The sequence below is a fragment of the Bos mutus genome, chromosome 19 (genome assembly GCF_027580195.1).
Source record: "Bos mutus isolate GX-2022 chromosome 19, NWIPB_WYAK_1.1, whole genome shotgun sequence".
NCBI lineage: Eukaryota > Metazoa > Chordata > Mammalia > Artiodactyla > Bovidae > Bos > Bos mutus.
Genome location: NC_091635.1, coordinates 12,306,524 through 12,326,801, shown reverse-complemented (window position 1 = coordinate 12,326,801; position 20,278 = coordinate 12,306,524). Strand labels below are relative to the sequence as shown.

Here is a 20,278-nt window from a genome sequence, read left to right as displayed (position 1 = left end):
CTCAATGGACTTGAGTTTGAGCGAGCTCCGGGAGATGGTGATGGACAGGGAAGCCTGGCATGCTGCAGTCCATGGGGTCGCAAGGAGTCAGACAGGACTGAGTGACTGAACAACAACAAACGCAGGATCTTCAGTTGTGGCAGGTGAGATCTAGCTCCCCGACCAGGGATGGAACTCAGGCCCCCTGCACTGGGAGCGTGAAATCTTAGCTACTGGACCACCGGGGAAGTCCCAGAAAGGGGCTTTCTAGAGCAGAGGCTTCTGGTGATGCCTCAGGCCATGTGGACAGTGCTTCCTGAAGTGGGGTGTCAGGGGCTGAAGAGGGGACAGCAGGGGGGCATGGAGAATGGGCTGTCTGTAAGGAGCGCTGGGGAGAAGCACCCAGAGGCTGGAGCCGACCTTCAGGGTTACTGAAGCTTGAATGCCTGAGCCCGGCGTCCGAGGGGCCTGGTAAGGCCACCAACCTGGACAAGAAGGAGCTTGCTGTGTGACAAGGGAGGTGTGGAGCCCGAGCCGCGGGAAGCTGGCCTTCCCTGCCCAGCCGCTGACTCTTGGCTCGGCTCTGTCTTTCCGTGCAGCCGCCAGCAGGCGTGCAGAGGAGTTGGAGGCGGTGAAGCCGGCTTCCTGATTAGCGGGCTCCCAGGACGAGGGTGATTAACCAGATGTGCAGCTGTCTTCGCCACTGTCTAAATGAGACCCCACTTGGCCTAAGCTTTCCAGGGCCCCTGGGCCCAACAGCCTCGCCCCAACTAGTTTTCTTCAAATGCAGAAGCTGCCAGTAACCCCTACGAACACGACAGGCTACACAGGGAGGGCTGGGTACCGGGAGGGCTGGTCCTCTGTCACTCACGAGTCCTGCCTGTCCCAACCTCACACACGCATTTCAGCTCTGTCATCTCCTCCAAGAAGATGCTGCTACAGTGTATTCTTCTCATGGTTCCTGCGTGATTTTATATTTCCTCTTTCCAATCCCCCTCCATCAAACTGTGAGCTCCCCAAGAGCAAGAGAAGCAAAGTGTGCAGGCAAGAACAGACACGCAATCACCAAACACCTGAATTGGGAGGATGGAGCGGCCGCCGGGGAAGCCACTCAGGCAGATGGGCCTTAGAGAAGAAGGAATCAGGAATTCAGCTTCTGACATGTCAGAAAAGTATCTGGGAAGACCCCATGGAGCAGGAATATGAGCAGCTGAAGACTCGCAATCTGCCAAGATTTGGGGGTCCGAACCAGGTTCTGGCCAGCCTGGTAACTCAACTCACGAAGTAGGGCTGAGAAGGAAAAAAAACCACACACCTCCCTCCCTGCTCAGGGTGCTCCCCAGATGCTGAGCCTCTGCTGAGCTGCAAGGTCAAGATTCACCCTCCGGACTTCCCTGGTGGGCCAGTGCCTAAGAATCCACCTGCCAATTCAGGGGACACAGGTTCGATCCCGGGTCCAGGAAGATCCTAGAGCAAGTAAGCCTGTGTACCACACAAATACTGAGCCCACGTGCAGCAACTACCGAAGCCTGCGAGCCCTAGAACCTGTGCTCCACAGCAAAAGAAGTCACCAAAATGAGAAGCCTACGCACCACAGCTGGAGAGTAGGCCTTGCTCCCCGCAGCTAGAGAAAGCCCACCCGCAGCAGTGGAGACCCAGCACAGCCGAAAAGAAATAATTTTTAAAGAAAAGATTCACTCTCATTACCTTTCACCTGGCCCATCACAATACCCTCTACACTCATTCCTGATCCCTCCTGTTATCTTCTACACTACCTTCTAGAACGCTCTTTCTAAAATATGGCTTGTCACTCCCACTTAAACTACTCCATGGGTCCCCAGGGATACTCTTAAAAGGGCTTCAACTCCGCACCTTGATGTTCAGGGTTTCATCTTCAACATCCCCACGCCTACCTCTTCTCCCAGACCGCGTGACCCCTTTGGCCACCACTCAGCCCAATATCCAGAGAAGGCAATGGCACCCCACTCCAGCACTCCTGCCTGGCAAATCCCATGGACGGAGGAGCCTGGTGGGCTGCAGTCCATGGGGTCGCTAAGAGTCGGGCACGACTGAGCGACTTCACTTTCACTTTTAACTTTCATGCATTGGAGAAGGAAATGGCAACCCACTCCGGTGTTCTTGCCTGGAGAATCCCAGGGACAGGGGAGCCTGGTGGGCTGCCGTCTATGGGGTCACACAGAGTCGGACATGACTGAAGTGACTTAGCAGCAGCAGCAGCAGCAGCAGCCCAATATCTAGCATCCCAACTTTCATCAAGGTGAACTCTGTGCAGCCCTCCGAACTTCCCTGCCTTCTTATGCCTCCTGCCGCATCTTCACACCTGCCATCCCCTCCTCGGGTCTGGCCAGAGTCCCGAGAGGCCTCCTTCATGCCTCACAACTCAGCCCTGGCTCCACGTCCTTCTCTGATCCCTCTGGACCTTGTTCTCACTCTTGTTAGGGTAATTAGCTCACTGGCCTGTAACCACCCCACCGCCAAGTCTGGGAGCCAGTCAATTCTGAGTCCATTTCTGAGTCATCACTGTGTCCCCAGCATTGACCGGCACAGGGTCCGACACAGAGTAAGTCGCAGTACATGTGTTTTGAATGCATAAATGATGGAGGGAGGGCATGAATGCGTGATGAGCCCCTCACTGCTTCAACTTCAGAAAGGGAGGCAGAGTACCCACCCAGAAAGGCACAGCTGAAAGAACACAGGTCAGTACTACACAGGTGGACCAAGCAAGCTATGCTGGGCAATTGGGAGGTGGTCTGGGAGAGACTGGGCCATCAGGGAGGCTCCCTGGGGAAGGGCACAGAATTACAAGAGGAGAGGAAACTGGGGGAAAAACAGGCAAGCTCAAGTGGGCTTGAGAGTCAGCAAGCAGCCCCTGGGCATTTGGCTGGAACTCAGTGTGAATGGAAGAGGGAGGTATGGCCTGGAAGTCATGAATACCAGAGTAGAGATAACCTTGAGATTGCCAGATCTAGCCATGACCTGACAGTCCCAATGTATTCATAACATCCTTCATGATAGCCATTGCAGGGCTGTCTGACTCCTGCAGGGATAATGACAATAGACAATGACAATTGTTAGAAGAAAGGATAGAATCAGGATGGGCTTACATGCCAGGCTGGGGGGATTTATACTTCCTTCTGCAGGAAGCAAAAACTTAGTTGCCAACTCCACAGCAGAATGATACTCCTGGATTTATATTTTAGAAGCATCACAGTAGGATCGGCTAAAATTGGTCAACTGGCAAACTGATCTAGCCTTTTTCTCCTGTCCCAAATCCCCAGAAAATGACATTAACCATTTTATGTGAGTGAATCTTTAGCAGCATCCCTAGTGGCTCAGATGGTAAAGAATCTGACTGCAATGAAGGAAGATCCCCTGAGAAGGGAATGGATACCCACTCCAGTATTCTTGCCTGGAGAATTCCATGGACAGAGGAGTCTGGCAGGCTACACTCCATGGGGGTCGCAAAGAGTCAGACATGATTGAGTGACTAACACTTTGACTTTTTCGTTTTTCACAGCATTGTAAAATAGGAAAGGATGTCCTGGCACATCAGAGACTGTGAGGCACCTCTAAAAGGCAGAACACAGAGGGATTGGATGGAGGGCAGCAGGGCTAGCTACAGAGTTTGTAAGACCCAGGCCAAATGAACATATGGGGTTTTTGTTTAAAATGATTAAGAATTTCAAGATGGCAACAGCAGAGCATAAACTCTAGTGTGAGACCCTTTTCTGCCTGGAGCTTTTGTGTGACTGTGAAGGTCAAATGTCCATAAAACCAAGCCATGTGAAAGGAAACCATAACCTCAATCCTGCAAAGGAAGGTCTGGAGCCAAAGGTGGAGGCAGCCCAGAGGGACTGGCAGGGTCACAGGTGGAAAACACAGAAGCAAAAGAAGGTTTTGCCACTGTCTGGGCTTCCATGGGAGAGAAGCCAGGTGATTGGACTCCCCCCTCACCCCTGCTTTCACCACGCAGAGGCATCCATGCCCAAGTGTGAGAAGGGCCAAGTGTGAGGGACAGGACAGCTTGGGAGGCTGAAAATACCCAAGAGGAGCAAAATACCCAGAAGCTAATGGTTCAACTCAGCCAGCAGCAGCTCCTACCCTCCCCAATAATAAGATGCTGGAAGCTTGCAGTCAACAGACATACCACACCACTCAGAGAGAGGCTAAGGGGGAGCTGCAAACGCAAAGCAGAGTGTGTATCCAAATATGACTAAATACTAGAGGAAAACCAACAGTGTAGAAGAAAGATAGCAGACTCAATGACTGAAGGAAGTAGAGTGCAGGAAAATGGATCTGTGGGTTCCTTCAACCAACTTAATATCATAATCATAAATGGCTCTCAAACTTAGCAAGCACCAGAATCTCCCAAAGGGCTAGTTAAAACACAGATTCTGAGGCCTACTGATTCTGATTCAATAAGTCTGAAGTTCATATTTCTGACAGCTTCCAAGTGATGCTAATTTTGTGGGTCCAGGGACCACTCTTTAAGAACTACATATCTAGAAATAAGGTTATAAACTAGAGTCAGAACGTAAGTAGTAGGGAAAAAGAAAATAGTTGTCTGGAAAGCTGGAGGCAGAAAAATTGATCAAGGACACGTAGACGACGACCGCTCCCTTTGTCTCAATGAGATTGTGGCCTTGATGACACTAAGTTTGTTTCAAAATAAGAAGGGCCCTGATTGTAAAGAGTCTTTTAAGTGACAGCTCATAGACTATTAGTATAAATTAATCTGGAAGAGATTTGTAAACCCTGAGCATAAAAGATTAGTGCCATGGAAAGATCCAAGTGGAATTTATCCCAGGAATGAAAGATTATTCAATATATGAAAATCAATCAATGTAATACACTGAAGGACAAAATATTGTATTACAATCATTATAATATAATAAAGGACAAAAACCACATGATCATCTCAGTAGATGCAGAAAAAGCATTTGGCAAAATCTAACATCCTTTACAAAACCACTCAAGAAACCAGTAATTGGAGGGAATTTCTTCAACAACATAAAAGACTACTACAAACAACAACAAAAAAAACCCCACAGCTAACTCATATTTAATGATGAAAGAATTAAAAGTTTTCCCCTATGATCAGAAACAAGGTAAGATGTTGGCTCTCATCACTTCTTTATTTATTTTTGTTTTGGGTTGTTGCTGGGTCTTTATTGCTGCATGAGCTTTTCTGTAGCTGCTGCGAGCGGGGGCTACTCTCTAGCTGTGGTGCACAAGCTTCTTACTGCAGTGTCTCTGTTGTTGCTAAGCATGGGCTCTAGGGCCCTCGGGCTTCAGCAATTGAAGCTGGTGGGCTCAGGAGTTGTGGCTCCCAGGCTCTAGGGCTTGAGGTCAGTAGATGTGGCACATGGGCTTTGTTCCTCCTTGGTTTATGGAATCTTCCCAGATCAGGGACAGAACCTATGTCTCCTGCATTGGCAGGCAGCTTCTTTACCATTGAGCCACGAGGGAAGCCTGGTTCTTGTTTATCATTTCTATTCAGTATTATACTGGAGAATCTAGTCAGGAAAATGAGACAAGGAAAGGAAATAAAAGCCATCCAGATTGGACAAGAAGAAGTGAAACTACCTCTATTTGGAGGCAGAATAAATAGAAAATCCTAAGGAATCCCCCCAAAATAAAACCAATAAATGAGTTCAGCAAAGAGGAAGGATACAATACCAGTTTACAAAAATAAATTGTATGTCTATACACTTGCAATAAACAATCTATTTTGATTATAATAGCATCAAAAAGAATAAAACATTTAGGAATAAATTTAATAAGTGTAAGACGTGTGATTACTGACCTAGAGCCAGACATCCTGGAATGTGAAGTCAAGTGGGCCTTAGAAAGCATCACTATGAACAAAGCTAGTGGAGGTGATGGAATTCCAGTTGAGCTATTCCAAATCCTGAAAGTTGATGCTGTTAAAGTGCTGCACTCAATATGCCAGCAAATTTGGAAAACTCAGCAGTGGCCACAGGACTGGAAAAAGTCAGTTTTCATTCCAATCCCAAAGAAAGGCAATGCCAAAGAATGCTCAAACTACCACACAATTGCACTCATCTCACACGCTAGTAAAGTAATGCTCAAAATTCTCCAAGCCAGGCTTCAGCAATATGTGAACCGTGAACTTCCTGATGTTCAAGCTGGTTTTAGAAAAGGCAGAGGAACCAGAGATCAAATTGCCAACATCCACTGGATCATTGAAAAAGCAAGAGAGTTCCAGAAAAGCATCTATTTCTGCTTTATTGACTCTGCCAAAGCCTTTGACTGTGTGGATCACAATAAACTGTGGAAAATTCTGAAAGAGATGGGAATACTAGACCCCCTGATCTGCCTCTTGAGAAATTTGTATGCAGGTCAGGAAACAACAGTTACAACTGGACATGAAACAACAGACTGGTTCCAAATAGGAAAAGGAGTTCGTCAAGGCTGTATATTGTCACCCTGCTTATTTAACTTATATGCAGAGTACATCATGAGAAATGCTGGACTGGAAGAAACACAAGCTGGAATCAAGATTGCTGGGAGAAATATCAATAACCTCAGATATGCAGATGACACCACCCTTATGGCAGAAAGTGAAGAGGAACTAAAAAGCCTCTTGATGAAAGTGAAAGTGGAGAGTGAAAAAGTTGGCTTAAAGCTCAACATTCAGAAAATGAAGATCATGGCATCCAGTCCCATCACTTCATGGGAAATAGATGGGGAAACAGTGGAAACAGTGTCAGACTTTATTTTTCTGGGCTCCAAAATCACTGCAGATGATGACTGCAGCCATGAAATTAAAAGACGCTTACTCCTTGGAAGGAAAGTTATGACCAACCTAGATAGCATATTCAAAAGCAGAGACATTACTTTGCCAACAAAGGTTCATCTAGTCAAGGCTATGGTTTTTCCTGTGGTCATGTATGGATGTGAGAGTTGGACTGTGAAGAAGGCTGAGTGCCGAAGAATTGATGCTTTTGGACTGTGGTGTTGGAGAAGACTCTTGAGAGTCCCTTGGACTGCAAGGAGATCCAACCAGTCCATTCTGAAGATCATCCCTGGGATTTCTTTGGAAGGAATGATGCTAAAGCTGAAACTCCAGTACTTTGGCCACCTCATGCGAAGAGTTGACTCATTGGAAAAGACTCTGATGCTGGGAGGGATTGGGGGCAGGAGGAGAAGGGGACGACAGAGCATGAGATGGCTGGATGGCATCACTGACTCGATGGATGTGAGTCTCAGTGAACTCCGGGAGTTGGTGATGGACAGGGAGGCCTGGAGTGCTGCGATTCATGGGGTCTCGAAGAGTCGGACACGACTGAGTGACTGATCTGATCTGATCTGATCTGAAGACCTGTACACTGAAAACTATATGTAAAACATAATTAAAAGAAATTAAAGAAGACCTAAATAAATGGAAAGAGTTTCCACGTTCATGCATTAGAAGACCAATATTGTTAATTAGCAATACTTCCAAGATTGATCTATAGGATTCAACAACAATCCCTATCAAAATTGCAGGTGTATTTTTTTGCAGAAATTGGTTCTAAAATTCATATGGAAATTCGAGGAACACAGAAGAACCAAACAAACTTGCAAGAAAAGAACTTGCAAAATACAAAAAGTTGGTGGACTCCCACATCTGATTTCAAACTTACTATAAGTGTGCAGTAATCAAGACTCTGTGATACTGGCATAAAGATAGGCATATATATCAGTGGAATAGAAGTGAAAGTAAAAAAATAAATCCATATGTTTATGATCAATTGATTTTTGACAAGGGTACCAAGATAATTAAATGGAGAAAAGAATAGTTTTTTTCAATAAATGTTGCTAGTACCACTGGTTACCCACATGCAAAAGAATGAAGTTGAATCCCTACCTAACACCATATACAAAAATTAACTCAAAGTGGATCAAAGGCCTAAATATAAAAGTTGAAACTATGAAACTCTTAAGAGAAAACATGGAATAAATTTTTCATGATCTTGCATTAGCCAATAGCTTTTTAAATATAGCACCAAAAGCACAAACAATAAAATAAAAAACAAATAAATTGGACTTCATAAAAATTTTAAAATTTGTGCTCCAAAGGACATTAACAAGAAAGTGAAAATACAATCCACAGAATGAGAAATATATGTAAATTATATAACTCATAAGGATATAGCATCCAGAATATATAAAGAACTCTTACAGCTCTACAATAAAAAGACAACCCAATGTTTTTCTGGCCACACTGCACAGCATGTGAGATCTTAGTTCCTCAACCAGGGATCAAGCTGGTTTCCTCTGCAATGGAAGGATGACACCCTAACCACTCAACTGCCAGGGATTTCTCAAGACTATCCAATTTTAAATGGACAAAAGATTTGAATATATATTTCTTTAAAGAAGATTAATAATGACCAATAAGCACATGAAAAGAAGCTCAACATCATTAGTTGTTCAGTTCAGTTCAGTCGCTCAGTCGTGTCCAACTCTTTGCGACCCCATGAATCACAGCACACCAGGCCTCCCTGTCCATCACCAACTCCTGGATTTCACTCAGACTCACGTCCATCGAGTCAGTGATGCCATCCAGCCATCTCATGCTCTGTCGTCCCCTTCTCCTCCTGCCCCCAATCCCTTCCAGCATCAGAGTCTTTTCCAATGAGTCAACTCTTCGCATGAGGTGGCCAAAGTACTGGAGTTTCAGCTTTAGCATCATTCCTTCCAAAGAAATCCCAGGGCTGATCTCCTTCAGAATGGACTGGTTGGATCTTCTTGCAGTCCAAGGGACTCTCAAGAGTCTTCTCCAACACCACAGTCCAAAAGCATCAATTCTTCGGCGCTCAGCCTTCTTCACAGTCCAACTCTCACATCCATACATGACCACAGGAAAAACCATAGCCTTGACTAGACGAACCTTTGTTGGCAAAGTAATGTCTCTGCTTTTGAATATGCTATCTAGGTTGGTCATAACTTTCCTTCCAAGGAGTAAGCGTCTTTTAATTTCATGGCTGCAGTCACCATCTGCAGTGATTTTGGAGCCCAGAAAAATAAAGTCTGACACTGTTTCCACTGTTTCCCCATCTATTTCCCATGAAGTGATGGGACCGGATGCCATGATCTTTTTTTTCTGAATGTTGAGCTTTAAGCCAACTTTTTCACTCTCCACTTTCACTTTCACTTGGGAGATGCAAATCAAAACCACAAGTATGTACCACTTCCTCCCACTAGGATGACGGTAACCCAAAAGACAGACAATAACGAGTGTTGGCAAGAATGTAGAGAAATTCGAACTCTTGGTAGGAATGTGAAGTGGTGCAGCCACTTTGGAAAAGAGTTTGTCAGTTCTCCCAAAAGTTAAACAGTTACCACATGATACAGCAACTCTACTCATATATATATATATATATATATATATATATACTCAAAAGAAAATATGTTTGCACAAAAACTTGTACACAAAAATTTTTACAGCATTATTTGTAATAGCCAAGAAGTGGAAACAACCCAACGTCCATTGACTGATGAATGGATAACCAATATGTGATATACCCATGTGTGTGTCAGCCATTCAGTCATGTCTGACACTTTGCAACCCCATGGACTGTAGCCTGCCAGGCTCCTCTGTCCATGGGATTTTCCAGGCAAGAATACTGGAGTGAGTTGCCATTTCCTTCTCCAGGGGATCTTCCCAACCAAGGAATTGAACTTAGGTCTTCTGCACTGCAGGCAGATTCTTTACTCTCTGAGCCACCGGGGAAGCCACCTGATATACCCATACTATAGAATATTGTTCACCCTCAAAGTGGAATGAAGTACTGATTCAGTGTACAATATGGAAGGATCTCAAAAACATTATGCTAGACAAGACATCAGACACAAAAAACACATTGTTTGACTGCATGTATATGAAATTCCAGGGGCCTGGGGGTAGAAAAGTGGGAAGTGACTGCTCATGGATATGGGGTTTTTTTGTGGGAGAGGGAAGGGGGGTGACAAAAATATTCTGGAACCAGATAATAGTGATAATTGCACACCTTCAATACTATATTAAAAACCATAAAATTGTGCACTTTAAAGGGATGAATTTTATGATATGTGAATTGTGTCTCAGTTAAAAAAAGAACTTGGCAAGACTGCTTTCCTTGGACAATGTTAATGACAGCTGTGTGCTTCCTTAGACAATTAGAACCAAACTCGCTCCTGCTCTGTGTTGTAATCTCACTTATGGATCTTTGGCTAATTAATCCAGTCTGACGTGTGAGTGGTTTATTTCTATCCTCCTCTGACCTACCAGAAAACTCTGAAAAGAGCAAGGAGATAGATGCTCTAAAAAGCATAGAATGAGTCCAAGGCATCCATATTAGATTATTATGAAAAAGAATCAACCAGAGTGCCTGAAAATGAAAAGATGATTGCTTTTAAAACACACACACACACACTATATAGAAGAGTTAATCAGAAGAAAGGAAAGAGCCAAAGAAGAGAAAAATTCGTGCACTGTTGGTTAGCTGGAACCAGACTGCTCCAGAACCCAGCAAAGACCAGAACATAAGAATAGACAGGGAGAGTTGAGACATGGTTCCAGCACCTACCTAATAGAAGTTTTGGAAGGAAAAAACACAGAGAGAAATACTTGAAGAGATAATTGAAAGAAAATGTCACAGTGATGAAAAAAAGAGGACACCAAGTTCAGACGCGGCAAAGAACAAAACCTCATCTGCAAACTTGGTTGTGAGTTTAGAAGGCAAAGAAAGAAGCTTTTAAAAACTGAGTTTCAACAAGGAGGAAAAACAGATTACTCAGAAATTTGCCTCAGACGTCTGACCAACAACACTAAAGGCAAGAAGGCCACGAGGAACGTCTTCAAAGATAGTTTGGAAGATGATTACTGATGCAGGCAAACTTGCCAAATGAATGCATGTTGAGAAATGCAAAGACTTAGAAAATGATTATCTGCAGTTCCTACTTGAAAGAATGTCTTGAGATGTTTCAGTTAACAGACGAAGTAAATCCAAGAGGAAGTCGTGGAATTAAGAAGCAGCGGTGAAAACCATATACTACAAAGGATTAATTTACCTAATGTAAATCATTCCTCAGTAACTTAACTGAGAAGAATGAGGAGGAAGGGGGAGGGAAAAGGACGAGAAGAGAAGGGGGGAGATCAAACAAGCCCAGATCACTCTTGCCACTCAGTGTCTATCTGAAGATTCTGTGCAATGCAATTGAATAAGAAAAATAAGTAAGCTGGCTCAATATTGGCAAGGATATAATTGCTGAGATTTGTAAACAATCTGACACTCTCTCCCTAAAAAAAAAAAGAGTTAACTGACAAACTATTAGAGCTAATATGAAAATTCAGCCAACTAGCAGGAATTTAAGAGACAAATATTTCAAATCTATAGCAGATAAATTATTTATATCCATAAAATAGGTAAAGAATTCCTAGAAACCAATAACCTGGGTTCAGTCCCTGGGTTGGGAAGATCCCCTGGAGAAGGGAACGGCTACCCACTCTAATATTCTGGCCTGGAAAATTCCATGGACAGTATAGTCCATGGGGTTGCAAAGAGTTGGACATCACTGAGCAACTTTCACTTTCACTTTTAATAATAAAAAGACAATTCAATAGGAGATGAACAAAAGCCATAATTAAGAAACAGAAAAAAGAAAACAGTCAACACACTTATGAAAAAATGATCACTCTCACTAGCCAGCAAGTAAGTACAAAACAGAGCAAGAAAACGTCTTCACCTGTCAATCAGGTACAATTTTAATGTTTGATAAGATTAAGTCTGGTGAGCTTGTGGGAGAAATGGTTCACCTGATCCACAGTTGGAATAGATATACGTTCGCATGGCTCTTTTAGAAAACTGTTTAGCAGTATCTATTACAAGTTTCAACCTCTTATACTCTTCATGCATGGATCATTGTTTTAATGGTGAAAAATCCCGATGTCTATCAATGCACAGTGGTTAAATAAATTAGGGTACATCTACCGTAGAGAATACTATAATACGGGTAAAAATAACAAGTCCCCCAAAAGAGTCTCAAAGACAGAAAGAACAACAAGGTCCTACTTTATAGCACAGGAAACTATATTCAGTATCCTGTGACAAGCCATAATGGGAAAGAATATATATATACATAACTGAGTCACCTTTCTGTACAGAAGAAATTAACACATTTTAAATCAACTATACTTCAATAAATTTTTTTTTTAAAAAGCAAAATTCCTTTGGGGAAGCAGAAAAAAAAAAAACCATCTACAGACAGTGGGAGAAAACACTCACACATGAGTAAAACTCTAAGCCCTTGCTACCTATGGGTGTAGGGTCTAAATTTACACCACTCATGCAGAATGGAAACAAATCTGTAAATTCAGCATATAAATGTCCAAGATCAGTGAGACCCTCAGGTGCAGCAGAAATACAAGATCAATCTCTAGAACGACATTTTCAAAAGCTGGGGGACACAATAGTCCCATAGAAAAGAAAAGGGTGGGGTGCTAACCAGGATGAGGTCACAGTAAAAAATGAAGAAACAAAACTCATGGGGGACAGATAGTATGCATGCAGATACACACACACACACACAATGCACACACACACATACAATGCGCACACACACACACACACACGCATGCACCAGAATTAGCACCCTCAAGAATTGGAGATAGCAGAGCAGTCTGAACGTGTCTATGCAACACAGGCTCTAAATGACTGAGAAGATCAAAGAACAGGCTATAGAACATAATTAAGGTTCAGAAGGAAGAAGGTCCAAATTCCATCTGGAATTTGCAGAGTGTGAAGTGGTTTCGGGACATCCAGGTGGAGCAAGTAGGGAGCTCTTGAAAGTATGAGTCTGGAGCCCAAGGGGAGGTCTTGACTGGAGATGGATTTGGGGCCATCATCAAGGGTAGCTGTGATTGGCCAGGATATGAACCATGAGCAGGGGGGTGTCTCTGGAGTGAGTCCTGCGTTTAAGGGCAGGAACATTGAAGGAGGCAGGGTGAGAGCTTGATCTATATCACCACATTTTTTTTAAATTAGAGGATCATTGCAATATCATGATGGCTTTGCCATGCATCAACATGAATTGGCATTAGGTATACATATGTTCCCTCCCTCTTGAACCTCCCTCCCACCTCCCTCACCATCCCACCCCTCCTGGTTGTCACAGACCGCTGCGTCATATATCGAACTCCCACTGGCTATCTATTTTGCATATGGTAATGGATATGTTTCAATGCTATTCTCTCACATCATCCCACCCTCTCCTTCCCCCACTGTGTCCAAAATGTCTATGTCTCCTTTGCTGCCCTGCAAGGATTGTCCGTGCTATCTTTCTTGATTCCATAGGTATGCATTAATATACGACATTTGTCTTTCTCTTTCCAACTTACTTCTTTCTGTATAGCAGGCTCTAGCTTCATCCACCTCATTAGAACTGACTCAAATTGGTTCCTTTTTATAGCTGAGTAATATTTCATTGTGTATATGTACCACAACTTCCTTATCCATTCATCTGTCGATGGACATCTAGGTTGCTTCCATGTCCTAGTTATTGTAAATAGTGCTGCAATGAGCACAGGGGTGCATTTGTCTTTTTCAATTCTGGTTACCACAGGTGTACCACCAATTTTGACTTTTCCAGAAACTTCCTCTCCCCAAAAGAGTCTCCCGAGGCTCTCTCCTCAGGCCCCAGGCTCAGCCTGTCTTACTACACTGTTGCCTTGACCATGACCCTCTTCCTCTGCTGTGAGCTCCTACAAGGACCACGAGGCCAGCCTGCTTGTCTTTATTTCCCCACCATCCTGTGTTGAGCCCATGTCTCAGCCCAAAAGTGACTGTTGGAATGAATGAAATTGGCACGTGTGCTCTGCCGTGTTGTGGAAATTTACATTGTGAGTCCACAGAGGGATGGAACTCAGAAGGAATGAAACAGGTTTGGTTTCCTCTTCCTCATCCCCTCCTTCTCCCTCTCTCCTTCTTGCTCCCCATTTCATACTGAGAGGAAACAGCATCAGTTCTCAGACTCAGGCAAGCAACTGCCTCGAATCCAACCTCTCATGAGCTCCACAAAGTGTTTGCTAGAACTATATTTGTGCAAGACCTTTCCCTCTTCTTCCCCATCCCACGTTATAATGACCTGTCACTGAATGCACTTTGCAAGTATCAGCTCATTTAACGCGTACAACTTGTGTGCCAGCCCCATTCTGCAGATGGAGAAACCGAGGCTTGGAGAGGTGATGTGACTTTCCTGGCCACAAAGTCATGGAGTGGCAGGCAGGGCCAAGGTTCAAACCCAGACCTCTTAGCTTCCAGAGCTTCGGTTTCAGCCTCTCCCATCGACCTCCCTCGGCTTCCTCCTCCCCTGCCCTCCCAGCTCACACTGCTTCTCACTCACCACCTCCTTAGCTCACACTGCGTCTGAGTCACACATTCTTTGGCAGACAAGTACGGGCTGGGATGGGAGGGGATGGCCAGATGGGTGGTGAGTACAAGTCTGGGTTTGTCTTTTCATTGCTCCCAAACACCGTCCTGGGGAAGCACTTGGAGTCCATGACCCCTTCTGGGCTCCTGCCAGGTTGTGGGAATGGAGGAAAGAGCAGACCCAGTGTCTGTCTGCACATGTGTGGCTGGAGAGACAGGGAAATCGTCTCTGGACTGGTCTTAGGGACCAGACTCAGAGCCCATCCTTTCTGTAAATGTGACAGTGGTCCAGGAGGGCCCTGCCTTTAAGACTCTGGGTTGCTTGGACCTGATTTTGCAGGAGCTCAGAGCTGCCTTGTTGCTGTTATTTAATCAGTAAGTCATGTCCTACTCTTTGCGATCCCATGAACTGCAGCATGCCAGGCTTCCCTATCCTTCACTATCTCCCAGAGTTTGCTCAAACTCATGTCCATTGAGTCGATGATGCCATCCAACCATCTCATCCTCTGTAGTCCCCTTCTTCTTCTGTCCTCAATCTTTCCCAGCATCAAGGTCTTTTCCAATGAGTCTATTTTTCGCACCAGGTGACCAAAGTATTGGAGCTTCAGCTTCAGCACCAGCCCTTCCAGTGAATAATCAGGGTTGATCTCCTTTAGGATTGACTGGTTCAATCTCCTTGCTGTCGAAGAACTGCCCAGCTTGGTCCAGTTTGGAAGGTGAAGCCCTGGTCTCGGAATCAGGAGACTAGCAATCTGAGGGTGATGCTGCTACTAGCTTTGAAGGACCTTGGGCAAGATTCAGCTTCTCTGAGCCTTGGGTGCTTCGTTTGTAAAATGGAACAGTCATCCCAGGCCTGTGCATTTCTCAGGATGGGCCACCTGCTTTGGGGAGGGCTCTGAACGGGGGAAGCAGGGATGGGGACAGGGGTAAGAAAATGAACAGATGCTGGGGCAAGATGGCCAGTACCAAGATGGTCATTCTCCTGGGCTGAAGCAGGACCATTTCACTGAATACCTCCGGATTGGTAGCCCAGCCCAGACCATAACTGAGAAATTATGGGGTCAAGAGAGAAAGGAAAAGAGGAGATAGGGACGAGGGGAGTAAGAGGAGTGATATACTAGGGGGCTGGAGGGATAGGAAAAGCTAACAGAAGCAGAGGCACCCTGGATCCCAGATAGGGTTCTAGCCCCAGCTCTGCTCTTCACTCCCATGTGACCATAACCAACTGCAGCACCTCTCTGAGCCTCAGGTTCCCCTAAGTCATCCAAGATTTTATGAACTCCTTGGTTTCATCCTTCACTTGCCTTTCAAAGCCTAGCTCCATAGGTTCACTGTCAAGAATGCTTCCTTGAGCTTCTTCTCCTGCCTCCTTCTAAAATTCCACCTCTCCCCTCTGACCCAATAACCCTCAGATTAAGGGTTGACTCCCCCCACCCATGTTTTGACTTACATTGCATCGCATATCACAGCACAGAAGCCTCAGTTAAATCACCTTTGGTGCCTCCTGCATGCATGTGTGCTAAGTCGCTTCAGTCATGGCTGACTCTGTGCGACCCTATAGACTACAGCCCGCCAGGCTCCTCTGTCAAAGGGATTCTCCAGGCAAGAATACTGGAGTGGGTTGCCATGCCCAGGGGATCTTCCCAACCCAGGGATCAAACCCATGTTTTTTTTTTTTTTAACTTTATTTTACTTTTAAACTTTACATAATTGTATTAGTTTTGCCAAATATCAAAATGAATCAACCCATGTTTTTATGTCTCCTGCATTGGCAGGCAGGTTCTTCACCACTAAGTGCCACCTGGGAAGCCCTTGGCCCTTTCTACCAAGCACATATACATAGTAGCTGCTCAACAAATATTCTGCTCATGATGCTAAATGGTCAGATGGACAGGAGGGGTGGATGCCTGAAAAGATATGCCTGCTTTGCCTGCGGATTAAGCTCCTGGTCAAAACTCCCCTCCATAAAAAGGCTCTGGATTTATCCTCAGCCCCCTCCTTCTTCAACAATTCAACCAAAGGAAGTGACAACTCCAACTGCTGCTCTTCTCCCCTGCCCATTTTCAAAGGCTCCTCCAGTGGTTATCCTACCTTACCAGAAGATTCCAGCAACATAGGCCTGGCAATCCTAGGAGCTGGGACCCCACCACCTGCCCTTAACTACCCACCCTCCTGAATAATCATTCAATGGACAAAGGAAGCTCTGTTGAAGTATCCTAGAGTTTTCTGCCACAGAAAATCCTGCAGAAGTCCCCATGAGCATTCCTGAAGGCCACAGATTTCAGGGGTTGTAGGTGAAGTCCCAAGAGAGACAGATGACTCTTAACAGAAAACCCAGGTTCTAGCCCCAAATTGCCATCACTTTGACCCCCCCACCACCACTCTCCAAAACACATATAGGTATACACCCAGACCTCAGAGGAACGGAATCTCACCTTGATGCTCCTCCAGTTTCCCCATGGTCTCAATCTGCTCCACCAGGTCATTTGAATTCCACTGGCTCATCCCGATAAGGATGGCATTCTTCCCTTCAGCCACCTCCTCTGTGGAAAGAAGCAGAGAGGGGCATGAACAGGCAAAGCTGTGTAGAGGTAGCCCTAACAGGAGCTTATATCTCAAAGGAGTGTTTATTTCTTCCTGTGAGTTGAAGTAGATTTCGACTATTGAAGGTGTCGGTAGTTACAGACAGGTATAAGACATGCAGAAAATTTTCATTCCAAGAATGCATTGTTGTATCCTACAGGACCTCCATGTTACAGTAAAAGAAAGTAACAAAGAAACAGTCATGAGAGAGACTGAAAACTCATAGAAGGCTGCATTCCTAGTGCCAAGAGTGGTCTTTCTTGAAAAGTAGTGTGTTTGGGAAGTAAAAGCAAAGCCCTGGAGTTTCCCTGGTGGTCCAGGGAAATTAAGAATCTGCCTTTCCATGCAGGAGACTCAGGTTTGATCTCTGGTCAGGGAACTAAGATCCCTCATGCTGAGGAGCAACTAAACCCATGCACCAAAACTACGGAGCCCACATGCTCTGGAGCCCATATGCCACACTAGAGAGAAGACCCTGTGCCACAGTGAAGACCCCACGCTGTGGAGTGAAAGATCCTACGTGCCACAGGCAAGACCCAATGCAGTCAAAAGTAAATACGTTAATTTCTAAAAAGAAAAGAAGAAGCAAAGCCTCGCCCCTGGGTAGCAGTTTTTCTTTCAGTGAATTACTTGACTTCTCTGAGCCTCAGTTTTCCCATCAGTAAAATGGGACTGGCAACATGTAATCATAGAGTTGTTATGAGGATTAAAGGAGATAATGAATATAAAGGTCTTGGTGCACAGGGGGCTGTTTATACATGGGAGATGTTAAGGACATTTCTTCATGCAAGGAGGGAGTTGCCATCAGTATTTAAGCATACCAAGATTTGGCTGGGATCAGAGCAGCTTTGGAATAACTGAGAAAGCAGAAGACTTCTGCCTCTAAGCTGTGAGCTATATGGAAACTTCAACCTACATCTCAACTTTATGAACCTCTTAATGTTTCCATCCTCCCTCTAGTCTTCCCTTCAACCCTGTCTCTACTCTTGTCCTTTCCTGGTCTGAAAGGACAGGAATTGGTGAATTAGAGGTGAATCAGAGGAATTGGTGAGGTCATATTCCCTAACCACACTGAACACCAGCCCCTGGGTCCTACACCTCAACTACACACATCTGGTGCTGTCCCTCATCTCAAAAAGGGACATTTCCTCAAGGATAAACCACAGGAATGACCCCACCCTCTCTTTAAAGAGTCAAGCCTTCCTGGTAAAGAGCTTTGCGCTTTTTCTCATAGAACAGACATTAAAGGGTACTGAGAAGAATCCTCAAGCTCATCATAACCGAGAAAAAATGGGTCTGATCCGACCCATTTCACTGCCAAAGAACTTCACAGAGCAGATGGAATCAATATGGTGGATCCGAAGCTTGGGGAACTGTCCAGAGTTCTGAATCCATAATCTAGACCCCATTTCAGGCTGGAACACTCCCCCTTCCTGTCTTACTTGATGTGTTTATTTGATCTATTTAATGACATTTATCAAATCTTTACTATGCATTGAGATTGTTATGTGCTTTACAAATATTAATTCATTTCATTCTCATAACAATGCTAAAAAGATAAAATTCTTATTATCTCCATTTTATAGACAAGGAGCATGGAATAGTTAAGTAACTTGCTGAAGATCACTGGCTAGAGCCAGGATTTAAACCCAGATATACTATTTCAAGAGTCCTAAAATCCTGCCTTCCTGATGGCTTGCCCTGGACATCCTGTATCGGCAGCCCAAGCGCCACACGCACCCAGACAATTTCCTGAGCCTGGGGTGTTCCATCTGGACATGGTTTACACCTGTGGGCTGCATTGTGTTCTGGGCAGAACTCTGACTGAATTTCAGTCCTGAGTTGCTCCAAGTGAACCCGTACCTTTACAGATGGCCCTCAACTGTTCCTGTTTTCTTATCTCTTAAGTAGGAATAACACTCTGGTTCCACAACTCTTTCTAGCAAGCTTTCATGAGAACAAATGACATAGTAAACTTGAAAAGTCTACACAAGTCAAAATGCTGTAAACAAATATCAGGTAGCATTAATGTTGGGGAAGCAGGATCACCGGGGGTTTAAGAGTTCTATTATGGTGTTAGATTGACTCTTTTCAATCCTGGATGCACCATCTGCTAGCGATCTGACCTTGGACAATGACCTAGGCTTCATGAGCCTCCATTTCCTCATCCATAAAATGATATCAGGGTAATGCCCATGTCATAGGATTGCTGTGAGGACTAAGTGAGATAATGAAGGTAAAGAGTCAGTAAGCATCAGTAGCACACAGTAGGAGCAAAGATGTGGGTAGAAGCACAGGAAGGTGAGGTACCACCCCTCTCACCACCAGAGCATGCGGTGTTCTCCTCTAATACTTAGTTCTGCTGCTGTCTGCCCCTATGTCGTTCTGTCCCAGCTCCACAGTGGAGGCGTCAGGGTCAGCCTGTAACCCACCTTGAGCGCCTGTGTCTCCTGGCTCAGTGACCCAATCATGCAGCGGTCTGCTTGTTCATTTAATATTCATCCTACAATGAATGGATTCTTGAGCAGTGCTATATGGCATGTGAGACATGACCTCCATCCTGGAGGAAATCAGTTTAGTGAAAAAAAAAAAAAAAAACACATGGGAAATTGACAGTCAGATGAGCGAGCTAGGGCTCCTGGTCTAATGCTGGGTATACAGCAGGTGCTCACACATCCTAGCTTCCAGTTCCTCTGCCATGCATGATCCCTGTCTCTGGCTGTCTGTGACGCTATCAGAACCCCGAGAGCTCCCAGCTTCTGAGGCTGAGCGTGCACCATCCTTGGCATCTTTCCTCCTCTTCCTATTTATCTACCTGACCCGCCTCCATCTTTCCCTCACGGTCTTCTGTCTGTCTTTCTAGGAAATGCATCTCCTCTCAGACTCTCCGCATGGTCCCCTCTGCTTGACGTCTGGCCCTTTCCCTGATCTCTGTCCCTCTGGGTCCTCACGTTTCTCTGTCTCAGGCTCTCTGTCACATGTGTCCCTCCCTTTAGGCCTCCATCACAATGACTCTTGGCACTTGATCTGTCTTTATCCCAGAACCTCTCTCCTCTCTCTCTCTTTCTTGTCCTCTCTCCCTCTCTGGGCTTCTCTTTCTCTCTCTGCATGCCTGCCCCTCAGGATCTTTCTGACTCTGCAGGTCTCTGACCTCACTCTCTCCTTCTGGGTCACTGTCTCTCTTTCAGCTCTCTCCTGTGCTCTCTTGGTGTGTCTGTTTGTGTATCTGTGTTCGTGTGTGTGTGTGCACGTGTGTGTATCTGCGTGTGTGTGTCCTC

General features: G+C 45.0%; 1 protein-coding gene across 2 annotated transcripts in view; it reads right to left on the bottom strand.

Annotated features, from left to right (window-relative positions):
* The window catches only part of PITPNM3 (PITPNM family member 3), a 97,228-nt gene that overhangs the window by 51,959 nt on the left and 24,991 nt on the right, over nt 1-20,278 (bottom strand). For both annotated transcript variants that reach the window (XM_070389271.1, XM_070389272.1), the window contains exon 3: nt 16,853-16,960. In XM_070389271.1, coding sequence (XP_070245372.1) covers nt 16,853-16,960 — 108 coding nt within the window. The remainder of the gene's footprint in view (nt 1-16,852; nt 16,961-20,278) is intronic.